Here is a 27927-nt window from a genome sequence, read left to right on the forward strand (position 1 = left end):
CAATTCATCCACTAACTTCTTTACAAATCTCTCTCCTGCCAAAAGTAACACTTTCCAGGGAAAACACCATGACTTACTCATCTGTGACACCATAGTTCCTAGTGCATTCCTGAAATACTATAGTTGCCCACAGACTATTCACTCCCTTGGCATATAATCACTATGTAGTCCATATAGTCTTTGCCAGACTTACCTCGACTTTCTACAGAGAATTGATCCCCATGTCAGCAGAGCATTTGACTTGTATAGATGTCACCCACCCACTTCTCTGGGACAGGGAGATGACTCGGTTGGTAAAGTGTCTGCCTTGTAAGCATGAGAACCTGAATTTGGAATTCCTAACACCTACATAAAAAGCTAGCCATGGTGGCGTGCACCTCTCATGCCAATGCTGGGGAACTAAAGTCAGACAAATATCTGGAGTTCATTGGTCAGTCAGCAAAGATGAATCAAGGTTCAGTGAAAGGCCTCTCTTAAAAAATAAAGTGGAGAACGAAACCAGACTTCACCCTCTGGCTTCACATATGCTTGCACATACATGTACACACACATACACATGAAGAAGTACAAAAACCATACATACACACACAGGCACAAACACATAATCCATTCTTTATCCTAATTCCACAAATTCGACTTTAGTCATAATTTATCTTCAGTTTAGACTGGCAGGAAATTTGCAGAAACAGTAGAAGAGTTTGATCAGTCCCCTCACCCAATGACATCATCCTATTTTACCATCAGACATTGCTCATGGCCAAGATAATTGAGTTAGCTCATCCTTACTAAGTAAATTTTATATTTTGTTCCTGTTTCCCTAGTTTCTCCTGGGTATCCCTGCCCTGCTCCTAGGTCTCCTCTAGGAGATCACATTATATCTGTCAGGCCTGAAGACTTAGTTTCTTCTGGTCTCTGACTTTCATTGTTTCTGATGGCCTCTAATTTTTTGCGGGGGTTGGGGGGAAGGGTAGATTTTATTTATGTTTATTTTATATGTATAAACGTTTGTCAGAATATATGCCTGTTTACCACATGCATTCAGTGATCTTAAAGGCCAGAAGAGGGTGTTGGATTCCCTGGGACTGGAGTTACATAGGCTGTGAGTTACTGTGTGGATGCTGAGAATTGAACGCTGGTCCTCTGGAAGAGCAGTCAGTGATCTTAACCACTAAGCTATCTCTCCAGCCCCAGTCTCTGTTTTGAAAGAGTACTGGCTTTATATTTTGTATATAAATAAATAAATATCTCCAGATTTTGTTTTGCCTGGTGTTTTTCTCTTGTTCAACCTGACTTGACTCTAACAGTGCTAAAAACCTTCTTCCCAGTCCATGGGACCACACTCCATGTCTCCCTGTAAAACTACCTTCTCCTCCACCCCCACACCCTACCCTTCAGAAACAAATCATTACACCCTGGGGTAGGAACATCTACCTCATCTGGCACATCACTATACAAACTGTTTGGGACCCATGAATTCATGACTTTGTTTTCCTTACAAAACTATGCTGGGTTGATTGATAGTTGAAGATCCTAAGTGAGATTTCTAGAGTTCCAAAGTGTCCTCCTGAGATCTTAACTGCATCAATCATCTTGAAAATAAGGCTTGCAATCGGAGAGCCAGCTTTGTTCAAACACAGTGTGTCTTTGTGACTCAAGGTAAGATAAGATCATCCAGAAATTTGGCTAAAAACATAATAGGACTCTGGAAAACTCAGTGCATAAGGTGAGGGGGGGATGGTATATGTAAAAATATTTATTCTGCCCCAAGGAACATAAAGGTTAACTAGAAGGTGGTGTGGGATGGTCCAACCTTCTGAATATAGAGTTTATTTACAGAAGACTGTCTGAGAAAGTACTCTGCCCCTAGATAGTATGGTGTCAGACACTCCTAAAGATGACAAAAGAATGGGCAGGGAGTGAAAAGCTCTATGCCTCACTTGTGGGGTGAAGACCAAAAGAAACACACCAGCATTCAGTCTCTGCATTGTGGCATAGAAAAGTGTCTAAAACACCCTTAGCCTGCCAACACAACCCAGAGAAGCATCTCAAAATGTACCAACGGGAGTTCAGACGTAGCTTAGAGAGGATTGAAGGATTGGGGCTACCCTGAAGAAACCTTGGTGGCCGAGGAGTAGGTCATTATGCAAATGTCTCACCGTGAATACAGTCAGAGGGTGCAGAAACCATAGGTCATTAAAATTAAAGCATCTCAGTGGAAGCCACCCATAGACAGGCATTAGTAACTATGGACTAAAAGTATTTATGATGAGATTCTCTTTCATGATCCTATGTGAAATATATTCTATCTCCAAGGGTATGAGAAGAAGAAAAAGATTTTTTAATGGATCCATTTATCTTTAAATTTCAATGTGATAGAGCCTCCAGCAGTGGCTGCATCAAATCCTCTATTATCAAGAGTGAAAGTAAAATCTCCATTGTAGAGAAGACTGAATTTTTCACATGTGTGACTATTAACTGTGTATTTCATGCCCAGTAGAAATAATTTAAATTTTATTTTAAAAAATTAGCAATTTGTACTTGTGAGAGAAAATATACACCATTTTGGGAAACATAAAGCATGAAAGTCATGCATGCACCAGTCAATAACATTGTTTAAAGATGATTTTTAAGTTTGACAATATCAGGACAATTCATAGAGGCTAGCACACAGTAGGTGCTCAATAACAGCAAGGAGTTGGGAATAGTTCTTATAATCTATCAGTTGAGAGCTCTGATAAAATTCTTTGGGTGATATTAAACTGGCAGGCTTGTAAGTCAGATCTAGCTATGTCAATGTCCTGGGATGACTGGTAATCACAACAAGGGGCACTCTGAGATGGGCATTATAGATCTCAATATCAGCTCTGGGAATGAGAATAATCCGCTAATGAGCAGGTTTAGTTTTTCTTTGGCACTGAGTCAGGGGAGGAGGTTGCTCTGCATTTGCATTCGTTCTCCTAGATGTGCCTTATAGGCATCTGTCCCTTTAACCTCAGGTTGTCCAGAGAAACAAAAACTCTCCTCCCAAGGGATTGTGATCCTCCCAACTGTATACCAGAGGCTCAGGGCCACCGTGGCATAGACATCATCAAAAGAAGAGAAGGCAGGAAGGAAGCAACTTTGTGGCAGAAACAGCCTTTGGGAAGGAGCGAGAGGCCTTTCTGGAACAGCAGGACCATTTACTGGTAAGACAGATGAAGGTGGCAGCATGGAGGGGATGCTAGCGGAGCAGAAGCAGAGAGGCAGGTATGTCAGCACGAGGCAGGCTCTGTCACCAGGACAGATGGCTGCAGAGCCATGGCCAGATAACTGCCTCCTTTGACAGTTTCACTTAGCAAAGTTATCAGCCATGCAGGGGGAAAAAATAGGAGTTCTTTCCCTTGATTGGGACACAAGGCTGGTCACTGCAGCTAGAATTGCTGCTTGCTGGATAGATGGCCACTGGTAAATTATTCTCCTCTCCATGTCTTTATTTCTTTGTGAGCAAAACAGTAAATTCTGTAACTGTGAATAAACTTCAGAATTCAGCGACATATAACATAGAAGAATGAGTGGCCAGTTGTTGTTGCTCAGTAACTTTCCCAACTGTTTTCTTCTTAAACTCTGGAAATCACAAAGTGTTTAGATCTTACTCAGTTCAACTATCTCACTTTCACAGAGATTTTTTTTCTGGAATATATATATATATATATATATATATATATATATATATATATATATATATATATCAATTTCTCCAAAGATGTTTCAATTTAAAACACTCAGCAGCTTTCAGATTTGACCCCAGAATTGCATATGCTCCCCCACCCCAGAATCCCAAGTCAGGAAATGGCTCTGTTCAAAGCAAAATGGCGATGCCTCAGAGTTCTGTGTTCTCTTTAAAGACCCATCTGTACCAAAGTCAACTCCAAAATCAAACATAAACCAAAAAGAAATGTTGCTGACAAAAGATATCTCAAGGTCAATGGAGAGACCTACTTGATCAAATGTGCACTTGTCAATTGTGTGTGCATTTGTAGTATTTAGTCTGCTTTATTTGAGCTCAGAAAACATCAAGATAGAGAATCAATTCAGACCTAATTACAGCCTGTAGCTTTAGATTTGTCTGAATATTAATTTAATGATTCGTTGGAATGTAGGAAATTAGAGAAATAAGAGCATTCCATGAAAAAAATCATTATCATTTAACTTGAAGGAAGGAATGAAGATGCAAATTTGTGTTTTTTAAGATCAGTACTGTTCGTAAATAGCAAGACTGTTCTGGGCATCTGTGAATGTCGTGGGCATCCATGTCTTGAAAGGCAAAATGAATGGACATAAAGGTGGGGCTGGTAATTGAGCTGGAGTAGATCCCAGAAATGCAGAGTTCATCACTAGAAGAGTAAGGAATAAATGTTAGTGGCTCCAATTCATTAGCTTTTGTCTTTGTCCGTTTTTTTTTTTCTTCTTTTACTGAATTCTTCCAGCATAAATGGTGTTGAGGGTCAAATTTTATTTTGTTATGTTTTCGGTTTCATTGAGATAGGGTCTCAAATATTTTCGGCTGGTCTCAAATTCATGAAAATCCTCCTTCTTTAGCCAAGTGCTAAGATCAAAACATGGACCACTATGTCTGCATGATGTTTGATTGTTCTTATGCAGCACGTTTCAGTCTTAGCTATCTGTGTCCCAGGCAACAGGCAGGAGCTGACAGAAGCCCTACAATGAGCCAGTACAGTATTGTCATTACTGCATGGCACAGAGAGTGAGAAATGAATAGGATATGTAACTTGGAAAAAATCATTCAGAGGAAAAAAATTATGGATCTGTCTGTGCATATGTGAGTGTGTGTGTGTATGTGTGTGTTATAAAATTGTGGGGGGTGCAACTGTGTGTATGTGTCATACATGTACATCATGTTTGCACATGAATTTGCATGTGTGTGCACATCTATGCATGTATGGTAGAAGAAGGAAAAGCAGCTCAGTTTGGCACCATGCTAAACCATGAGCATAGCCCATTCTCCAGAAAAAAAATGTCTGGGAAAAGCACAATCTCTTTTCTGTTGTTTCTTCTCTTTTTAATTATGTTATATTGATGATTAGCACTACATGTGGATTGTACAGGTTAATAAGTTTCATTATAATGTTCCCATGCATGATCCCTCTTTCCACATTAACACAGAGAGTTTAGTTCCAACAGTACTAACAGACACAGCTCTTCAAGACTGTGGTGAACATTTTTTGCACCAAGAGAGCCAGACATCTCTGAGCAGCAGAGGGGCAGGCAAACACGGCAGAGAGGGAACCGCACCCCGAGCCCTCGGTTCTGTGCCTGTTGTCACCATTCTGCAGACCCAGGTTCCCTTTGCACCTGCATATTTTTCCACTCTATGTAAACTAACTTTCTAGAACAAAAAAGGTGGAAGGGTGGGGCTGCTCACCATTCACAAGAATGCCTATTGAGAGGGAAACACAAGGGACATTGTTCATAAGTTTGAGGACCTATTATAGCACAGGAGCTCCTAGCCTTGCTTCTGCTGCCATAAGCATGACAATCTTGGGCAAGCTACTCCAGTCTGCATCAGAGTCCATGTCTTCACCTGCCAAGCGGAAACAGCAGCAGCACCAGCCTTCCTGGCTGTAACTCCAGTGTGCAGTAACAGCCTGGATGGAAAGTGCTGGCCTCCCCAGACAAGAGCTGTGTGAACAGTGGCTGTTTTTATTAGCTCTAAGTCATCCTTGGTGCTAAGACTGGAATACACAGCTACAGAGCTTCTATTCACAGCAGCTAGGTTAGACAGCCGGAACTCCTGTATAGAAACGATAGAACAGGGCAGATTTACAATAATACAGGGTGCAAGTTACAGAAGGTCAAAGGAAGAGGTAACTACAGAATTGAAACAAAAACTACAAGTGGAAGAAAAGGTGGGCAAGTTTACTGGTATCACAAGCTACTTTGAAAGAACAGGAAATAAATTCCAGGCATCCCGAATGACATGCTCAGAGCAATCCATGAAACTACCCCAAAACTGCAGTAATTAGCAACCAGGAAATCCTTTTCTAGGAGCTACACATTTTACATGCATCATCTTATCAAATCTTCATAATAACCAGGAGTGAGAAATTACATGTTTTTCCACTATGCAAATGAAAACATTGAGGTATGGGAAGTTGAGTAATTTTCCATCTTACAGCCATAAAGTATGTCACCCAGGCTTCAGTGCACTGTAGTGGAAGGGTAATGGGCAGAGGAAAGCAGGCTGAACTCAAGGGGATTGTCAGGCTGCCCCGTGGATGCTCTCAAGAGGAAACCCAAGCAGAGGGGTCAGCATATATGATAAGAGTGTGAGGTGATGAAGGGGGACCTTGGAAACAAACCCAGATGGCAAATGTTCCCTTTGTGTTTTCCTTGGGGAGGAGGAAGTGCAGAAGTTGAGAATTTGACAATTTTAAAGTTGGCCAGATTGTTAGGGCTAAGCTGGTGACATGCAGAATTAAGAAACATTCAGTAGTGGGGACACCAGTCACAGTCTATGTGAGGATGGAGCATTCTTCATTCATTCCACTTCCCAATCTTCGGCTGACACTCTCTCCCCTCCTCTCTCTTCCCTACAGGCATTTCCCACTTGGTACCAGAAAATAAAGTTTTTCAGGAATCATGAAGGTTCTCCTCCACTGTCAGAGACTTAGATTCATCTGGCTTGCCAAGCCGGCCAGCCGGCACTTCCACAGATATCCCCAGCTCTGGGCACCTCTGACGCTGGATGACTTTGAAGCCATCAACCGCTGTGAGAAGCCATTACCTAAGAACTTTAACTTTGCTGCAGATGTGCTGGACCAGTGGTCCCTAAAGGAGAAGGTATCAAAGAGCAGGTCTCCAGTGTTCCTGTTGTTCTCATTTCTGTCTTCCGGGTCCTCTCATTGGGTTCTACCTGTCAAGTTAAATCAATTCTTTGTCTCAGTGAGGGCAGGAACCTGGGTGGCTCCATGGAGACTCAAGTACAAGAGCCCATAAACACTTTTCATTCCCATCAGTTTCTGTCTTTTGCTTCTTCTCAGAAAACTTAGAGTCTAGGGAGATGAATTCAGATTAACTCTACCTTGGTATATGCTTATCCCCTCTTTAAAAAGGACAAACACCACAAAGAGGTGAGTCTCCAAGACTATTCTCCAGTGTCCCTCTGGAGAGGAAGATTTCTCCCCCAGGCACACTGGGGAAGCAGCTGTGGAGGAGGAGCAGTAACGTCCTGTCTGCCTTCTGTGTTAGTCAGTGTTCCACACTGTGAGAAAACACCTAAGACACACAATTTCAAGTGAATGAAGGTTTGCTTTGGTTCATGGGTGCAATGATATCAGCTTCTGTTCACTTAGCCCTGTGGCAGCCCTGAGCATCACAGAGAACATTCATAGTGAGGAAGGATGCCCTCTCCACTCCAGGGCAGCTCGGAGAGGTGGGAGGAATGCGTGAGAGGAAGGGCCTAGGGTCTGATTACTTTCTTCTTTAAGCCCTAGAGCCACAGGATAGGGGACTATGCCTTTTAATGTGTGGGCCTTCAGGTGACACCTCTAAACCATTACATTATCTTCTCTTTCCCGTGTGTTCCCGGCCAGTCTGGAGAGAGGCCAGCCAACCCAGCCCTGTGGTGGGTGAATGGCAAAGGAGATGAGGTGAAATGGAGCTTCCAAGAACTGGGTTCCTTGTCCAGAAAGGCTGCCAACGTGCTCACCAAGCCCTGTGGCCTGCAGAGGGGAGACCGGGTGGCTGTGATTCTGCCCCGCATCCCTGAATGGTGGCTCATCAATGTGGCTTGCATGAGAACAGGTGAGTATCACAAATGTCACGTGAAAATCATGCAGAAACCCAAAGAAACCAAAACTTGAGACTTTTATGAAGGGTCAGATTTGACTGAAGCAATCCTTACAGAAAGTAGAGAAAGAAAGTTAACATTGAGAGCAGTTGTGATGTAATAATAACAACAAACTTAAGAAATTGGGATCACTGTGATAACTGTTTTGCAAGAGAGGAAATCAAAGCACAGTGATATTAAGACATTTGCCAAAGGTCACACCACTTGAAAGTTATGTAATTGGGGATGTGACCCTGCATTCCCACATCAAAAGCTTGGCACAGAGCGACAGGTTCCTATGATCCCAGTACTGTGGGGGCAGAGACAGGCCAGCCACAGGTTGGCCAACCACATCTAGTCAAGACAGAAAGTCTCAGATTCACACACATATACCCACACACACAAATAAAAATGAAAAAAAGTTGCAGTATTCAGAATTGCACAAAAAAGCTCTATAAAGCAAATGCAAGTGTAAGTGCTTCTCCACAGTGCAGGGTGTGCGGGATCCCCCCCAATACACACACACAGACGAACACACACACACACACACACACACACACACACACACACACACCAACCCATGGTTCTCTCTTCTGGGTGTGTCTCTAGATTCTCTGCAACAGGAAAATACAGAAGAAGAGGAAGTCTTCGGGGATGCAAAGATTTGTAAGAACATAAGGGACTCTGGACCCAAGTTGGAAAAAAACTCCAGTCAGAAGAACTAATGTATCCCATTACTCATTTCCCCCAAAGTAGTAACATAATGCACCTCAAGTAAAGACATGTCTTTTAGACAGGGGTCTGTGAGCCATGGACTACGGTTCCTCTGTTTGGGTAAATAGACTTGTGATAGAATACAGCTGGCTCCTTTTGTTCCACAGCAAACATGCTGACTGGGACCAAGAACAACACTACAGTCCAGAGTCTAACACACTCTCCAGGTCTTTCATCAAAAGATTCTCTGATTTCTTATCTTTAAAAAAATATCGCTGGGCGTGGTGGCNCACGCCTTTAATCCCAGCACTCGGGAGGCAGAGGCAGGCGGATTTCTGAGTTCGAGGCCAGCCTGGTCTACAAAGTGAGTTCCAGGACAGCCAGGGCTATACAGAGAAACCCTGTCTTGAAAAACCAAAAAAGAAAATATCATCAAACATCCATTAAAATAAATAAGAATTCCAAAGTGTAGACTACTACAGAGAACAGAAAGATATCTGTGCAATGTTATTAGCAGGTATATAAAACCAAACTTAAATAGAAATGATTAAATAATGCATAACCTAGCTAAGGTATAAGTTTAATTGAGGTGTTGATTGATGATTGAATGGTTTGCTCTTGTTTAAAAAAAACAATTTATACTAGCAATAATAACATCAGGAGAATTTCAGAGAATTTAAGATGCTTTTACTGCCAATAAAATATATGAAAGCAGGAATATAAAAGTGTTTAAATTTACTATATAAAAAGAGAGAGATAAATTGGAAATCAACTGTGGCTGGAAAAAGAGTAAGGATGGCTTATCTGTTATAAAATATGCCCTTAAAATTATTTAATATAAGTTATTTAACTTAGGAAAATCTATGAGTACAAACATACAAGCTAGTGTTCAAAAACATAAAATAAAACAATGACAGAACAGTTCATCAAGTGAAGAAAACCAGCTGCAGACCTGTTTCCCCAAAATGTCAAACCCTTTATGTGAATTTTTTAAATTGCCTTCACTCACCACATAGCAAACTATTTTGATTTTGCTGGGAGGCATATGCAGTAAAGTCTAAGATACTTGCCATCCAACAAACATTTGCTGTCTAAAACCCATTAGAAGTAATCTTTCTCTGACTCCCAAGGTGGTAATCTACCTACTGAACACATTCATAAATCCACCACGGAAACTGTAACTGGGAATCATTAAGAGCAAATGACTTGTAAGAGAAATCATTTTATCTTTTTATATTAATTGATCATTCTGAGACCTTCTAAAGTGTTTTCTTAAGGGAATAACTCAGTTAACTCAGTTAAAATATAGCCAGTAAAATAGCCTTGGGATGGCAAGATGGCTCTGCAGGTAAAGGTGCTTGCTATGCAAGTCTGGCCACCTGAGCTTCTTTTTTTTTTTAAGATTTATTTATTATTATATCTAATTACACTGTAACTGTCTTCAGACGCTCCAGAACAGGGCGTCAGATTTCATTACGGTTGGTTGTGAGCTACCATGTGGTTGCTGGGAACTGAACTCAGGACCTGTGGAAGAGTAGTCAGTGCTCTTAACCTCTGAGCCATCTCTCCAGCCTGCCACCTGAGCTTCTGAGTCCCTGAGACTGACCTAAAAGTGGAAGGAGAGCGTTGATATTACAAAAGGTGTCCTCTGCCCACATGCACACTACATGAGAGCTCCCCACAATAACACTGATGACAGTAAAGAAGAGCCTCCTTCCTAGGAATTCAACTCCACAACTTCCTCCTATTTGCCTGATTTCAGAATACCCAGCAAGGAGTACATAGCCATACAACACAGGTCTTGGGAGTGATGGAAATGTCTCTAGGGACTAACCTTGCTATTGGCATTGCCATTTATCGGCTTTGTGACCTGTAGGTGAGTTATCATTCACTGGCACATGATAGGTGCTCAGTGCAAGGCGGTGGCTAGCTGTAATGTTTTGAGTACCATTGTCCTCCCACGGATTCACTTTAGAAAGTCGAACCACCTGCTTACATCTTATCCTTACATCTAATCCTTACACCACACATGTAATCCTGCCCTGTGCATTCTTCTCACAAGGAGCTTTGAAACCCTGTCTCTGGCTAGTGTTTGGGATGAAGAGGGATAAATTAAGCATGACCATGGGTGGTCATCTAGGAAAATCTTGGCCGTGCCAGACCACTGCATCAATGATTTGCAGGCTGGTTCTGCCACTCACCAGCTATCCCCCAAAGACTGCATGCACTTCCTGGGGATGCTTAAAACAGTAGTCTCAGGTTACTGAGGTGGTTTGGTTACTAAAGATACTTGCTGTACGAGCCTAGCTACATGAGTTAGATTCCCAGAATCCACAAAAAGGTACAAGGAAAGAACCACATCCACAATGGTATCATCTGACCTCCATGCAAATTACACACACACACACACACACACACACACACACACACACACACAAATGATAGATAAATAAATGTATCTTTTTAAGTTTTTGAAGAGCAGTCTCTGAGCATCTGGGGCTATGCAATCTATCAAAAAATTAATGAGCAGGCATTTTCCTATCTGCATATAATTTTTCACTCTGTCCTGTTGCACTGATGTAGTATACATCTTACAAAGCACTTCAACAAAGGAGATAGATAACACACGAAAAGAATTCTAGTGTCTCTGTACCTTTCACATATCTATTATTTTCTTCTCTCATTCCCAGTGATTTATCTTGCACAACCTTTCACCTTGGTTGAAAGATTGAATGAGATAATGTTCACAGAAACCATGCCATAGAATGTAACATGATGATTAAGTATCACATAATCGCTAATAATCATTACACAACCACCTTTCAAGCATGACATGAAAGTGGTTCTTAGTACTTAGCCCATCATTGTCAACGAGGTGCTGTCATTATCCCCATGATAAAAGTAAAGAAGGGAAGGCCAGAGAGACCCAAGTCATAAGGCTAGCAAGTTGCAAGACCAAGACTAGACCCAAGGCCTGTCAGATTCCAAACCCAGAGCTCCACTGATCCCTCAGGCCAGGGCCCAGCAGGACAGCCCAGGGAACCAAGGTCCAGGTAGCTGGGGGATGAGATCTGAAGGCCTTCTTCATCCAGACACAAGAGCTAGGTTTCCCAATAATTTCCAGAGCTGTTAGCTCAGGAATCATTTTTCGTTCCAGGGCTTGTATTCATGCCAGGAACGATCCAACTGACCAGAAAAGATATCCTCTACCGGCTGCAAGCATCCAAGGCCAAGTGCATTGTGGCCAGTGAGGAAGTGGCCCCCGCAGTGGACTCCATTGTATCAGAGTGCCCCAGCCTGAAGACTAAACTCCTGGTGTCTCCACACCGCTGGGACGGGTGGCTCAGCTTTCAGGAGTTACTTCAGTGAGTATTTGGGTGGGAGGCACTAGCAACACAGATCATAGCCCCAGCTCTGAATCTGTTCGTCCAAAGACGCAGCGGTAGCCAGAGTTGATACCGGGCTCCTTCCCAAAACAGAATGTTTTTAAGAGTATGAGCTTATGAGTACATGTATATCTGTGCATCGCACGCATGCAGTGCCCAAGGAGGCCAGAAAAGGGCATAGGATCATCTGGAACTGGAATTACAAATAGTTGTGAGCTGCCCTGTGGGCGCCAGGAATTGAACCTAGGTCCTCTGTAATAATAACAGGTGTTCTTAGACCCTAGACCATCTCTCCAGCTCCCTAAAAAGTCATTCAATGAAATTATTTACAGACGGAAGAAAGTCGTACAGCTCTACTCTGACTTTTCTATTTTCTCTGTGGCCTATGATGAGAGTGCTATAGAGAAATGCCTTTGGGCCACAACTATCGTGATCGCTCTTTGACTCCTTGAACATGCTCTAGCTCAGGGCCTTGGCATCCACTGTCTCTCCTGGCCCGGGGTTCTTTCCTAGTCCTTTCTATAGTTGTTCTATCTTGTCAGGTTTCAGTTCAAATGTTTTATCCTAAGTCATGCTGCTCCTGACCATCTTGATGGAAGCCGTAAGGCTTTTTCTCAGTGCGTGGACTATTTCTTCACATTGCTAGGCCCTCTGAGTGATCAGACTAGCCTTGTGTTCTCTTAGATTCGGTTTTCCTACTGCAAGGTTTGAACTGGAAAATTAGGCTCCAAAGCCAAATCGGGTCCACCACTTGATTTTGTAAATAAAGTGTCATTGGCACACAGAGGTGCTCATTTGTTTGTATATTGTCTATGCTTTCATTTAGTAATAGTATGCTTGCTATCTGGCGCTTTGCAGAAAGCATTACAGCCCCTGCCTTAAGTTAAACTCTCTAAGTGTGCCAAGGCTTTTCTTGTGTGTTTGGTACCTTTATCTTCAACACCTAACAAAACACAGCTGGCTGCTGAAGGAATATTTAATAAGCAGACAAAAACCAGATCACTTAACCTCTGTTTTCTTCATATGTAAAATGGGGATAACTATACGGCAAGTATCTAGTGACATTTGAGGGCAAAATAAGCTAATATATGAGAAAATTTCCTAAGTTATTTTTAAAAAATTAGAAATCGTTCATTGACAGCATAATCCTTATTTAAATAGCTGATGTTTTATAAAAATAAAAAAATCCAGCTTATATCTTTTTTGTAAGTTGTAAACTCAGGTAAGCTATGTGACATTTCTGAAAATCTACACCTTACTCTATGAGATTAGGATAATGACAGAATAGGGTTGCAGAAGAAACAAATGGGATAAAGCAATGTGACATTCTCAGCATAATGGCTAGAACAAATGGCACAGTAGTTGCAATTGTGTTTGAGGTTGACTCACACAGCAGATGAAGGAGCAGGAGTTGGGGATAGTTGACTTTTGGTGAGGAGATGGGTGGCTGGGTACTGTCATTTTAGAGATGTGTGGCTGAGTACTGTCATTTGAGGAACGATGAGACCAGTGATACAGCTTGCCAGTACAATGCTTGGTACTGATTGAATGACAAGACCTTGGTCTCCACTCTCAATGTTACAAAATAGAAGTTAAATGTAGACATGGGGTATATTCAGAAGTTCAAAGCAGGAGAATGAAGAACTTATAAGTCAGTTTAAGGTTCACAAGACACTATCTAAAAAGAAGGAAAAGAAAAATAAAAAAGGCAGGCGGACAGGAAGGAAGGAAGGGAGGAAGGAAGGAAGGAAGGAAGGAAGGAAGGAAGGAAGGAAGGAAGGAAGGAAGGAAGAGAGACAGGGACAGAAAGGGGAAGAGAACAAGCAAAGACTGCTAGAAGATAGTAAGCTTAGGTTTAGGGGCTGTTAAGAGCACTGACTACTCTTCCAGAGGACCCAGGTTTGAGTCCCAGCACCCACATGGCAGCCCACAACCATCTTTAAGTCAAGTTCCAAATGATCCAATGCCCAATTCTGGCCTTCATGGGCACTGAATGTATGTGGTACACAGACAGACAGACATGCAGGAAAAGCACACATTTTTAAAAAGACAATAAGCCAGCCATATGGAGATCAGGGATCTGGGAAGATCCAGATGTCTAACAAGTGTGGAATATGTGAGTCTCAGATACAATGAAAAAAATCTTGAAGTTACCAGGAAAGAGTTATCTCTGAAAATCCAGAACTCAAAACTTAGGGAGCCAAAAAGAGAGAAAACCCAGACTTAGCATCACCCCATGAACATCTTTCTGCCCCTCAGAGATTCCAATGTCTTTGTTTTTTCAGTGAAAAGCAAACACGTGGATGAAAGCCTTGTAGGTCCTCTTAATGGAGAATCACCAAAGACAAGAGATGTCCCCTAAGCTAGGATGTTAGATAAAGTAACCTAATCACCCTCTCTGGAACCTAAAACATCCAACTTCACCCAATATTTGTTCTGAAAGAAAAAAAAACTCAGTGATCTTTTCTATTTTAAAGAAAGTTGCTAAAAATATCAATGTATTAATAATCCATTTTTGGCATTATGGACTGAGTATGTTTATTACCTAATGATCTCTATCTTAGTTTTCAATGGCATTCACTCATCATTAAAATCATCTGAGTGTTAGAGACGTAATTCAGATGATAGAATTTGCCTAGCATGCATGCAGCTCTGGACTTCTCCAGCGCCTTGTAGCTTGGATGTGGTGGCACACGTGTATAATCTCAGCACCCAAGAATTAGCAGCAAGAGGGAGTTTATCATCATCCCCAGATGCCGTTTTCAGCCAGCTCGGGTCCTATGAGATAATGCCTCAAAATAAAATGATAACATAAAGTTCACGAAAATAAAACCTATCACTTGGAGTTTTCCAAAATAAGAAATTTGAAAAATATAATACATGAGGCATACAGATAGATATAATACAGAGCACAATGATGCACACCATTCATCCCAGCATCCAGGAGTCAAGGAAAGCAGGTATCATCAATGAGTTTAAGGCCAGACTGGTCTACACGGTGTTCCAGGCCAGTCATGAACTATAATGTTGTTCTTCTTCTTTTTGTTTTATTTATTTATTTATTTATTTATTTATTTATTTATTTATTTATTTATTTTTTTAGACAGGGTTTATTTGTATAGCCCTGGCTGTCCTGGAACTCACTTTGTAGACCAGGCTGGCCACGAACTTAGAACTTAGAAATCCACCTGCCTCTGCCTCCCGAGTGCTGGGATTAAAGGCATGTGCCACCACACCCGGCTCATATCACTCTTCTTAAAACAAGCAAATGTCTCCTGTAGGACTTTATACCTGTTGACTATAATTCTCCCAAGCCTATTCCTAAACCAGTCACTGAAAGGGGAAGAAACGATCCTGATTGGCTGGCTTAATTGTGACTAAATGAGAGGCACGTGGCTACCTCGTACCTGACCCAAATCCGACTTTTATTGGTTCAGTAAAAGGATGAGATAGCTATTTGGTCAGCTATTAGCTGTTTCTGTCAGAGATACTGAAATACTGGACAACAACAACAAAGTTTTAAAGTTTGATCTCAATGTATTTGTCTTTTAAATCTAAAGGTCTTGCTCCAATCCCTAAATCATGAAATGGTATCAACTTAGAAAGATTCAAATCTGTTTTTAATTTTTTTATAAATTACAAAGACATTGAAATACAGTATATACACTTTTGTCATTGACGTGGAGAGCTAGCTTGGTTGTCTTTTGGACCTACAGAGAAATGAGCTTAAAAATGAGGACTTTACCCTGAGCTTTAGAGTCCCTCTAAGATTCTTGGGAGTTTCTTCTCAGGGAAGCTCTGCAGTAGTTTCAGTCCATTATTCCCCATGGTAAGTGAGAATCTAGTAGAGAACAATCATACAGAGTTGACTGATCTCCACTCAGTCTATATCTTGGGGTTCATCTGCAGATCGGCCTCTGAAGAGCACAATTGTGTGGAGACGGGAAGTCAAGAACCAATGGCCATTTACTTCACCAGTGGGACCACAGGCTCCCCCAAGATGGCTCAGCACTCACAGGGCAGCCTTGGCATTGGGTACACCCTTTGTGGAAGGTAGGAAAGGAAACTACACTTTTGTTCTCATTTTGATTGCGGCCTGGTCTCACATTGTAACTGGCTCTGGACTATAACTCATTCTGTGATCTTGACTGGCTTCAAATTCATAGCAATTCTCCAGCCTCTCTCCCCTCCCTTACAAAAACGGTTGCATTTGCAGGAGTGCACCACCACACTGTTTCTTTGTTTTCTATGCAGTCTCCCAGGCTGCCAGTGTGGCTATCCGATTGCCGACGTTACACCTCTCCTTGGATGTCTATTAAGATATCTCTAACATAAATCCATAAAACAGAACTCTGGATGCCTCTACCTTACCCTAGCTAAATGGTGCCATCGAAGTATCTGATCAAGGAAGAATGTGGAATTAGTGCTTGATTCATAGCACTTCTGCCTCTCTCTCCTTATTGCCAGGTGAATTTACCTTCCCAGGAGCGTCCTTGAAACAAGTCTACCAAAAACTGCCACATTGCTCTGTTTAATTTTCCTTCTACCTAAAGTTAAAGCATTCAATGATTACTCTCAATCACCAACCCAATAAAGACTAGAATACCTAAGGGATTGTCTTCTGGGTATGCCTCAGGTATTGCTATCTTGATTGTGTTAACTGAGGTGGTAAGACCTGCCCACTGTGGGTGGCACCATTCCCTGGGCTAGGATTTTGGACTGTATGAAAAAATAGAAAGTGAGTTGAGCACAAGCATTTATCAGACTCTGCCTCCTGGCTATGAACACAGTGTCATCGGCTCCCTCAGACTCCTGCTGCCACAACTTTCCTAGCATGGTGGACTCTGCTCTAGAACTGTGAGCAAAAATTAAGTCCTTCTCCTTCTGTCAGAGTGTTTTATCACAGCACTTTAAAGGTAGATAACTTATCTACCTTCCTGAAACATGTATTTACTCAGTTCACATTATTCTGTGTTTATTCCTACTTTGTTTTCCTAAAATAAAAGCAGAGATATGTCTTGTGTGCTTCATGATACCAATACCTTCTATGCAATATTTGCTCTCTGAATATTTGTTATATCAATGGACAAAGTCAGAAAAGTACATCAAACTCAGCCCCCTATTCAACTCCCAGATGATATAAGAATCAGAAAAGTCCTTCTAAGGAGAAGAGGAAGTAGAACCCTGGCTTGTGAAGTGAGACTTGCTTCCACTGAGGTGTAGGGCAAGACGACTCCTCAAAAACGCCAGGGTTTGCTTTTCACTTGGTTTTGTTTGTTTTATTTTGTTCCATTTATTTATTTATTTATTTATTTATTTATCCACTTTACATCCCAATCATAGACTTCCCCCCTCCTGTTCCTCACTTCACACTGTACCTCCCTCCACCTCCTCCTCCCTTTCTCCTCTGAGAGGATGGAGCCCCTATCCTGGGTAACCCCCCACCTTAGCACATCAAATCTCTGCAGGCCTAAGCACATATTTTTATGTTTTATTTTTGCTCTGTTCTCTTGCTTTTCTGTATGTAGGTACTGGCTGGATTTGACATCCTCAGATATCATGTGGAACATGTCAGACACTGGCTGGATCAAGGCTGCCATTGGTAGTGTGTTTTCTACATGGCTTCGAGGTGCCTGTGTTTTTGTGCACCGGATGGCCCAGTTCGACACTGATACCTTCCTAGATGTAAGTCTTGACCCAACAAAACCATAAAGAAGGGATTCCTCAGATTCCAGGCTTTCTCAAGCTTCTGGAAATCAGGGTTGTTTTGTTTTGTTTTGTTTTTAAGCAGCAAAGACTCAGGGAGTTGACTTCTAAATGATTGTAGGTGAAGGGGAATTACCCACCACGTTCTCATCAGGAAAGCTGGGCTGCAGCTGTAAATCATTCGGGGCTCACTAGTGGATAAAACATGGCTGCTCACTAGTGTGGATAAAACCTGGCTGCTTAGGATCCTAGTTCTAAAGAACAGAAGACTCCAGTTTAAACAACTATTTTGTTTCTGACCTAATGGTAAAAGGACAATAGCTGGTCTCAGGAAGTGGCCTCTCTCTTAGAGTATCCCTTTCCATCCCGTCTCTTCCCCATCCTGTGTTCATCATTGTAGTTCTTAGCCTCAATACTCCAGCAAACTAGGTACGCAGACCTTCCACTAGACATGGCTACATGAAGATATCTGAAAGCACAGCAAGCTACCTGTAACCTAAAAGACATTTCAAAATCACTAGAGCTTTGGATGTTGGCAGTGATGGAAGTGATTATATCTGAAGATATGTACATGCTAATTACCTCCATTTGGTTATATACAACACACACACACACACACACACACACACACGTTGTTATGCTCCATAATTCAGGGCTTCCTAGTCATCAACATGAAGACCTTTCTTCATCCAGGAAATTTTTATATAACCCTACAGTTTTTCAAATCCAACATTACTCACAATAAATTATAAAACTTTTATTTTAAAATAATTTTGATATGTATGTAATTTCAGAATGCATTAAGAAAAATCAAATTTACATATTAATAAAATATTTGACAGCTTTGTCTTAATGAAAATGTGATTAAAGCAAGTATTCTTTTAACAGTAAAAAAAAAATCATTTAATCTTTATAAGATCTGTAGTATTAATAAAGCATCACACTTATGTGTAAATAAAAGCTGTGTTCAGTCTGTGATTTTTTTTAAATTATTTTTTAAATTGCTTTTTGCTACCTGGTCTAAGAAGCTGGCTTGAAGGCCTGAGAAAAATACAATGAGGCACTGGAAGAGGACTGTCTGCACCAAGTTTAGCAAGTACCCTGAAAAAGAAACTGCTTACTCCACAGTTTGAAAACTTTCTTTTGCATGCTGTGTGGTGGTGGCACACAACTTGAGTCCAAGCACTCAGGAGGCACAGCGCAGACAGATCTCTATGAGTCCGAAGTCCAAGGTCTGCCTCCTCCACAGACTGAGCTCTAAGACAGCCAGGGCTACACAAAGAAACATTGTCTCAAAACAAGCAAACAAACACAACTTTCTTTTGTAGCTGTAAAACTGTATAGGACTTGTGTTGTTCTGAGAAGTTCATATTGCACTTACTAAGAAGAATTAAAACCTCTGAAGCAGGTGCATAAGAAAGGCTACTACGTGAATTAAGCGTTAGTCCAGCTGGTCTGCATATATCTGGACAATGCTGTCCCCATGCTTATGTTTAATCCCCACTTTGAACACATTGGACAATACAGTTGAGCCTGTCCCTCCATTATTGGTACCTCTAAAGCATGAGAATTGCACAAGACTTGAAAGTATGACCTGAGGAAACAGGTGTACTCAGCCTGGCAAATTTTAAGTCTTTTTAAATAAAGCAGCTGTTTCTGCCATGACTTGGTGTTCTCTGAAGGTAGGCTGTTCTTCACAGGAATGGTACTGAAAGGTCCTGGTATGTTAACTCATACAGACAGGCTCAAGGCAACACAGAACATATGGGGAAATATGGGTAAGAGTTTATAAGAGTTCATCATACAAAGTTCTGGAGTTGAGTAAACCAGTTCATACTTCTGATTATTCTCAAACTCAGCAATTCACCTACTGAATTCTACAGTAGATGCCTTTTTTAAAAATATGCAAATTTCTCCATTAACTAGAATCCCCCAACATGTCCCTAATGACAACTGGTAAATATTTACTTTCTTATTCCATGGGATTAGCAGGCAGTAATGGAGAAGGAAGGTTATAGATGTCATCTGTAGCCATGGTCTCTAGCTGACCACTACTGACATGTCTGTTTTTCTTTATATTCCAGACACTTACCACATATCCCATCACGACCCTGTGCAGTGCTCCTACGGTGTACCGGATGCTCGTACAAAAGGACCTTAAGAGGTACTGGGCAGAACTCTCCATTTGAACTGCAAGCAGAAGCTGTCATCCAACATTACAGAGCTTCCTTTACCATATAGGGTGGCCCAGAAATCTGAATCTTACTGTATAGAGATTCTGGAACAAATAACTATTATGTATACCTTATGATGCTGAGCAGATGCCATTAGCATTGTCCTCTCCTTTTTCTTCATTCATGACAATCAACATGTCCCAAGATATTACCTAATACATTATGGGGACAAAATCATATGTCATCTTAAAATCCAGGGTAAGGGCTAGGAGACAGATCAGTCAGTCTCATGCTTACCACCCAAGTGTGAGGATCTGAGTTTGATCCCCTGAGCCATAAACATCCAGGTGTTGTACAGTGTACTTATAATCTAACAGTAGGGAAACAAAGATGAGAAGCTCCCCGAGGCTCACTGGCAAGCCAGAATAGCCTGCTTGAGGAGTTTGAGGCCAGGGAGTGAGCCTATCTCAAAATATCAGGTGATGGTATCTTCTGGAATCACACCTGAAACTGCTTTCTGACCTACATACATACAGACATACAGACAAGGACACCTGAACACACACATACACCCACACCTATAGGAACACACACACACACACACACACACACACACACACACACACACACACAGCCTTTAGAATAAGCCCCTTCAAAGCAAAACAGGCAAACAAAAACCACACATATGCATCCTCAAAGAGAAGCTAATGAAACTTACGACTCCGGATTATGTATTTTAGCCAAATCATCCACCACCTGTCAGGTAGAGTTGTGATACATTTTTATACAACTGATTAAATTTTAGCACATAGTGTTGCGTGATAAAACTTTTCCTGGAGAAACACAAAACACACATTTACTCACCCTAGATAGACAGCCAATGACAGGCCAAAAATAGTACAAATACCACAAGCGTCCAATTTGGTGAACCACTGGGTTGTAACGGGGTCACTTACTTTGTATGGGTGACTGGTTACTTGCAGGAGCAGAAATGACTGGAAAACAACAGCAGCACCAAAGTCCATTCCAGCACTGGTGACAGCTGGTGAAATCTGGGAACCTAGAACTCACTGCACAGCCTGCAGGCAGCTCAACAGATTGGAGAGTGTCCTTTCCAAGTTGCTGTCATTTTAAACCTCTTGCAGGCAGCTGGACTGTTTTCTGATACTTAGTTTCAGGCAGCTGGTCTAGTTTTAGAGTCTTCTTTGCAGATTGGTTTGTTTGAGTCTTCTTTTCCATTTATATTGCATACTCTGGCAAGGAGGGGCCTAGTGAGATCTAGTTAGTTTCAGGGACTTCCTAAAGCTATTTTGAGTTGTTTCTTGCAGGATGGGAAAGTTTCAATCTTGGAGGAAACAGTTACACAACACATGGAAAGAGAAAGAAAAGGAGAATAATTTGAGAATCCTGTGGTCCTATCTTCCTTTCCTACTAAGGTCTGGAGGCCCAGGGAAGGAAGAACTTTAAGACAGTGACACAGATAGGCACCTCCTCTTTTCTTGTCAGCTTCCTCTCCTTGTGGCTGTCAATGTGAGCTTCTTGCCTCACATTTCAAGTGTAGTCCAAAGCTATATAAGGGTTGCTCAAAGACACAGAGAACATTTTGCCCACGTAGCTGCCTGGTTGTTTGGGGCCCCACTACATGTGAGAGTCAAACTGCCCCAGGCTTCCATGTCTTGATCCGTGGGCCAGCAGTTAAAAGTGAAAGACCCAAAGTCAAACAGGCAGGGCTTTGCTGCTTTCTTAAGCCCCCATTAATTTCATCTACAATGCTGTGACAAGGATTCAGTGTGGATGGCATGCTTGGGACATTGGTCTGATAGGTACACAGTGCAGAGGATCCTACTTGATGTTCTATTACTGCAAAGCCTTTTGCAATTTCTTTAACCTCTCTAGATCTTAGACTCCAAATCTGTAAAATGGGTGCTGTGAGAAATCTAAGAGGTTTTCTAGAGCTGTTATTGCACAGCCACCACCTAGTCTGCTGTATCATTTATTCATAATTATAATACTTTGTATTATTATTAGCGTTCTGATCTACCCCTTTCCCCTCTAAGTGCTCCCATCTGCCAAAACATAGTTTATTCAGAAATATTCTTTTCATCCCTCATGTTTCTCACACAACTAGAAGATATCAAGCAATACAGGAGGTGTTCAGAAAACACTTAGCTCATGAGTGTTTCTACAGTCTGTTCTAGCACTTCTCTTGCTTGAACATCTGAACTTGTGATGAAATGCCCCCCACCAAAGCCCATGCAACTTTGCCTCTCCAGATATCAATTCAAGAGGCTGAGGCACTGCCTGACAGGAGGGGAGCCACTCAACCCCGAGGTGCTGGAACAGTGGAAGATGCAAACTGGGCTGGAGCTGTACGAGGGCTACGGACAGACTGAAGTGGTATGACTAAGGGACAATGTTTATTTAGAAGTTTTTTTCTCGGTGGCCACGGGAGAATGGGAGCAAGACCCAATCTTGGATCCAATGTGTGCCAGACAATACCAAAATCCTCCAGTGTTCATGCTCCTTATATGAAATGAGACAGGATTTGCACAGAATTTAAACACATCTTCCTCTATTATTTAAGTTTCTAGATAACCCATGACACCAAAAGCAATGCAAAATTTCTCTTTAAAACTACCAATTAAATAGTTGCTGCCAGTGTTACTGGCATATAACAGGGGAACAATGCTTGTATATACAATACAGGTCCACTTTTTAAAACCACATGCTTCAAAGTCCTTAATTAGTTGATTCCAAGGATACAGAAACTATGTATATGGAGACCTGGCTGTAGGTTAGGGCTATTCAGCCCTTGGATTGAGCACTGAGTCTTTGAAGTGTCCCACTCATGCTAAAAATTCTTCATAGAATTTCTCACAACACTTTGCTATAGTTATCATAATTTGTTAATTGCTTAGCTAGGTATGGCTTAAGAAGAAATATTCTCGCCCTTCCTTCCTCCTCCCTGCACAGCAGCTAGCTAGCTCAGGAAATTTAGGGATTGATGAGTCTGGACCTGAGTGGCTCATCTTTCCATTGCAATGAGAAAGACTTCCCTACCCTTAGAACCTCTGGGAGAATCTATTCTAGTGTGCATCCCATGGAACCTAGAAGGCATGGTTTTCAGCTTAGTCGTCCTCAGCTAGATCCAGGATATGACTGTAAATCCAGTACACAGGCAACCAAGGCAACAGGGCCACATATTCAAGGGCAGCCTCATCTACATCGTTGGCCTAAAGCTAGTTAGCCTCCATTATATCATAATAAGATCTTTAGACCTTGTCTCAAAAGTCCAGACAGCAGCAATAAGAAAGGAGTATGGTCCTCAAAACAGCAGTGTAAAAGCCGTAGAGAAATGTGGTAGAATGTACACCCTCAGATTCTATTGAACATCATTGGATCAGAACCTTGGGGGTAAGACTCAACCATTTGTGTTTTAACAGTACACTTGGTGACTCTGATAAATACATCAACTACTCCAAAAAGTTCACCCCAGAGGAATGACCCTGAATTCTGGGAAAATAAGTAAAAACTGAGAGAGAGAGAGAGAGAGAGAGAGAGAGAGAGAGAGAGAGAGAGANGAGAGAGAGAGAGAGAGAGAGAGAGAGAGAGAGAGAGAGAGAGAATATGTCTGCCTGCCTGCCTATGGGTGCAGATAAACACTAAGTCATCTCTCCAGCCCCTCCACTATATATATTTTTTTGAGACAAGTTCTCTCACTGGACCAAGCACTCAACAGTTAGGTTAGACTGGCTTGCCAAGAGGTCTACCTGTCTCCAGCTCCCAAGCACTGGGCTTCCATCTCATAACCACCACACTTGGCTTTTTGCCTGAGTGCTGGGGATCAAAACTCAGGTCCTTATGTTTAAAGGGAAGCAATTGATTGACTTAGCCATCTCCTCGGCCCTCAAAACTGAATCTCAAGTTTCATTGTCAGAATTTGTACATTTATATAAAACATATCCTCTTCATAGGGAATAATTTGTGCCAATCGCAAAGGAGAAGAAATTAAACCAGGTTCCATGGGAAAAGGAGTAGTGCCGTATGATGTGCAGGTGGGTTGAGAAAACATCCGATTGGTTCAAGAAGGAAGACTGCTTTCATTTTCTCCCCGTTCATTCATGACCTGACATATACATATATATGAAAGACATATATTATTTCTTTTATTCCAGATTATAGATGAAAATGGAAATATCCTACCACCTGGCAAGGAAGGGGAAATTGCCCTTAGGCTGAAGTCTGATCGGCCCTTCTGTTTCTTCTCTGAATATGTGGTATGAACAGGAAGAACATGCTATCCATGCCCGAGTTTAGAAATGGGCCCAAATTTCACATCTACCATGTTGTGCTGACTCTTGGGCAAGTGTCCAATACAGTCTATTTCATCCACTGTAATGTGGGGATAGTAACATCCATTCGGTGAGAGTACTCCCAAGATAAATAAGGAAGAAACCATTTGTAGTGGCTGTCCTCAGAGAGGCAAGGTGGATCAGCTGAGGCAGAAGAGGTTCATAGGAGAGGGTTAGTTCTTAGAGCTTAGAGCTTGTGTGTTCTATTCTAGGAACTACCCTATCAAAAAACCCTGACTTCTTTTTAGGAATATGGTGTGTAAGTCACTCATTGGGTGGCACACCCCTGTCTGTTCTAGCAGACAAATCCCCAAATGCCATCTTTGATTGGTAGGACAATCCAGAAAAGACTGATGCCACAATAAGAAGAAATTTTTATGTCACTGGAGACAGAGGAGTGATGGATGATGATGGATACTTTTGGTTTGTCGGCAGAGCTGATGATGTCATTATATCCTCTGGGTTTGTATGTTTGCTGTTCTAAGAAGCTGATGACATGGCAGAATGGGGGATTTCCGATTGATTTGGAGAATGTGATGATCAAAGGCTTCCTCTCCTCTTCAGGTACCGAATTGGGCCGTTTGAAGTAGAGAGCGCACTGATAGAGCACCCAGCAGTAGTTGAGTCAGCTGTCGTCAGCAGTCCAGATCCGATCCGAGGAGAGGTAGGGTGGATGGCAAAACAAAAGCAGCAACTTTATTTTCAAGTCCTGTCCATGTGTAAATGGCAAAGGCCAACAAGTTACTCAGGGTAACTTGTTTAACTCTCAAAGGTACATGTATGTATTATGCTTGGTAATCTACTTATAAATGAGTTCTACCCCCAAGAGGTCTGGGATTCTTTCTGTAGCCTGGATCAGAAATTCCCCTTTATTCAGGGATTCAAGCTTCAGCCAAGCATACCTGTGATGTTATCGAGGCTGTCTTCCTTGTCTGCCTGAGATCTTAAGCTCTAGTCCCTCCTATCACATAGCAATCAGCTCAAGACACAAATAAGTATAACTTGTCCGCACCCTACCAGGAAGGAGTGAATTCTTTTTGCACCTGCTTCGGGTAAATTCTACCACATCTCCAGCCAGTGTGGTCCAGAAACTTGTGTAGGCCAAATGGCCAAACGTGGATGATAGGATGGTCTTGGGAAGTAAATGCTGGTAGCTCTACTAGAAAGACATGAGGGGAATTTTTTTTTAAAGATTTATTTATTTATTATATGGAAGTGCACTGTAGCTGTGTTCAGAGACACCAGAAGAGTTGCATCTGATCCCATTACAGATGGTTGTGAGCTACCATGTGGTTGCTGGGAATTGAACTCAGGACCTCTGGAAGAGCAGTCAGTGCTCTTAACCATTGAGCCAACTCTCCAGCTCCCCATGAAGGGGAATATTGCTTAGACAACTCATGTGCTGTTGTTCCATGGGGAACAGACACTGTGTAAGCCAAAAGCATCAGATTTCAACTCCCATACAACCATTACAGCTCAAAATACATTTCTTACAGAAACAAGAACAAGAAATTGTACCCAAGGTTTACCCAAAATTCCCAGGTGTCTATTTAGGAGATACATTTCCCTTTCCTCCTGGAAGTTTTTTGAAGACTCAGCAAGCAGAAATATGTTGGGCCAATGTGGCTATCCCTTCTCCCCATCCCTTTTTCTATGCCTCCCTCTTTCCACAGGACACTTTGAAGGACATCTTTCCCCCTCTGCTCTTGATCTATTCCAATCTGCAAAATATCCTTCTCCTGCCACTACATCCTCATCTTTTCAATAGAACTGATTTCAGTTGAACGCCAGAAGCAAGTGCCAATTAGAACCAATGTACTAATTGACCTCTATAAGCATTTTTAAGCAGTATTTCAAATGGTAGGAAAAATTGGGAGGGAGGCAACAACCCCTTAGAGATAGATCCTTCCTGATTCTGTACTTTCTGTCAGATCTCCTACAGAGTATACTCTTTAGAATCTCCATTCATCCTGTTCAACATGCTGCTAATGGTAGAGGTGCCATGGCATAAATGTGCACCTCAAAATCAAGGACTGCCTCATTTAACCAACTAAGCAGAAATGTTAAGTCTGTGGGACATATAAACAGAACTCAGCACTCCTCACATTCACAGCCCATTCCTCTGGGAAGAGATACTCCAATATACATTATAATTTGTACCTAAGCTTCATTCAGTCTCTGGGGTTTGCACTGCTATGGACAGTCAATGCCTGTGTTCAGCAATAGTTCCAAACTCATGATGTGTCTTACAAGCAAATGGTCTCTCTGCTGCAGGTGGTGAAGGCATTTATTGTATTAGCTGCACCTTTCAAGTGCTCCAACCGTGAGAAGTTAACTGCTGAACTTCAGGATCATGTGAAAAACTCAACAGCACCTTACAAATACCCAAGAAAAGTAGGCGCAAGTCACCTCTGACTGTGTTGGATTTTGACTTTACACTTGCTGTGTATCCTAGAAGATACCTCTTGAGTTTGTTTTATAGTATTTTATATTTAGGATATTACAAGTGATCCTTTGTTGCAGGGGCTGGGAGTATGACTAAAGCACTTGCTATGAAAGTGTGAGGCATGGAGTTCAGATTCCCAGAACCCTTGTACATGCGTGGGTGGGTGTGCTGCCTCAACTGCCTTGGAAGGCAGAAGTAGAACACCAGAGAAGGACCAGTCCTATCTGAGAACTCTGGATTTGACTAAGAGACCTGGTCTTTTAGGTGGAAGAGTTAACTGAGGATATGTGTGTGTGCCCATATAGGTGTGTTCACACACATGCAAAGAGAACGCAGATGAAAAAAAAGAAAAAAATAGACTGTAATACAAAGAATATTTTCAAGATTCATAAGGGCCATTTTATATGGAGAAGGGGAGTGGAAGTTAAGAATCACCAAGTTCCTAATTTAGACGTGGCACCTGATCTAGAGTGAAACAGGTTAAGATTCCCCTCTGGCTCTGGAGTACTACCAGCTGCCACTGGTTAACTACAAGGCCATTTCATCATTTAAGCCAAAATGTAGTTCATGTTAGTGATCTGATCCAACCACCTCCACACTTTTTCCATTAAAAACCTACATTGGTAACTTTGACTTTCAGAAGAAATGTGAAGACATTTAAAGGATACTTGAGAGAAGGAATTAAAGACAAAAATGTATGGCCAAGTCCGGATTAAGGTGAAACCTCTACTAACTCTATAACTCATCCCTAAGATTTTCCTCAGATTCTTTAGGTCCCAGATCTTTAAAGACCAACATGTTAAGAGGTCTTTTCTCTGAATCAGGTGTAGTAGAAGGCAGTTGGGTTCTAGGTGTAAACAGAGGAAACCAAAGGATGAAGAGATTTACTTTGGGAAGGCTATCAAAGCTGGGAATCTCCCATCTTAACCCTTAGTCCAGGGTTCCTATGACTGCACTGACTGCTAGTATAAGACACAGGGAATCAAGTGCCTCCTGTTGTTTTTCTATCAATCAGGTGGAATTTGTTCAAGAACTCCCCAAGACAATCACTGGGAAAATCAAACGCAACGTGTTAAGAGACCAGGAATGGGGACGAGCATAGCTGGATGAGAACCTTGACAGAAGTGATGTGGTTGGTTTTAGTACCAGCTTCCTGACAGTTCAGTGACTACTCTTAAAATGCTTGAATATTTTTTCCTATTTCACTCTTAAAATGCTTTGTCTTTCCTGTTTCACTCTTAAAATGCTTTAACATTTGTTTTTTTCCCGCTTGAAAATAATTCTATCTAGGAAAACAATAAAGAAACAACCAAAATCTAAA

General features: G+C 41.7%; 1 protein-coding gene across 1 annotated transcript; it reads left to right on the plus strand.

Annotated features, from left to right (window-relative positions):
* Positions 1–3040: 3040 nt before the first annotated feature.
* Positions 3041–27927, plus strand: Acsm4 (acyl-CoA synthetase medium chain family member 4). The gene is made up of 14 exons (XM_021202146.1): positions 3041–3185; positions 6597–6840; positions 7593–7803; positions 11700–11907; positions 15838–15981; positions 17457–17613; positions 19719–19798; positions 22082–22205; positions 23783–23863; positions 23984–24085; positions 24495–24622; positions 24725–24824; positions 26435–26554; positions 27622–27927. The coding sequence occupies exons 2-14, from the start codon at positions 6640–6642 to the stop codon at positions 27706–27708; spliced, it is 1743 nt and encodes a 580-aa protein (XP_021057805.1). The 5' UTR covers positions 3041–3185; positions 6597–6639; the 3' UTR covers positions 27709–27927.

This window comes from Mus pahari, chromosome 1, assembly GCF_900095145.1.
Source record: "Mus pahari chromosome 1, PAHARI_EIJ_v1.1, whole genome shotgun sequence".
Taxonomy (NCBI): domain Eukaryota; kingdom Metazoa; phylum Chordata; class Mammalia; order Rodentia; family Muridae; genus Mus; species Mus pahari.

Bases quoted from the DNA above. Each gene is read 5' to 3' on its own strand.
- Acsm4 (XM_021202146.1), top strand. From the start codon at position 6,640: ATGAAGGTTCTCCTCCACTGTCAGAGACTTAGATTCATCTGGCTTGCC. The intron at 11,908-15,837 runs GTGAGTATTTGG...GTTCATCTGCAG, and splicing joins AGCTTTCAGGAGTTACTTCA to ATCGGCCTCTGAAGAGCACA. The intron at 24,825-26,434 runs GTAGGGTGGATG...TCTCTGCTGCAG, and splicing joins CAGATCCGATCCGAGGAGAG to GTGGTGAAGGCATTTATTGT.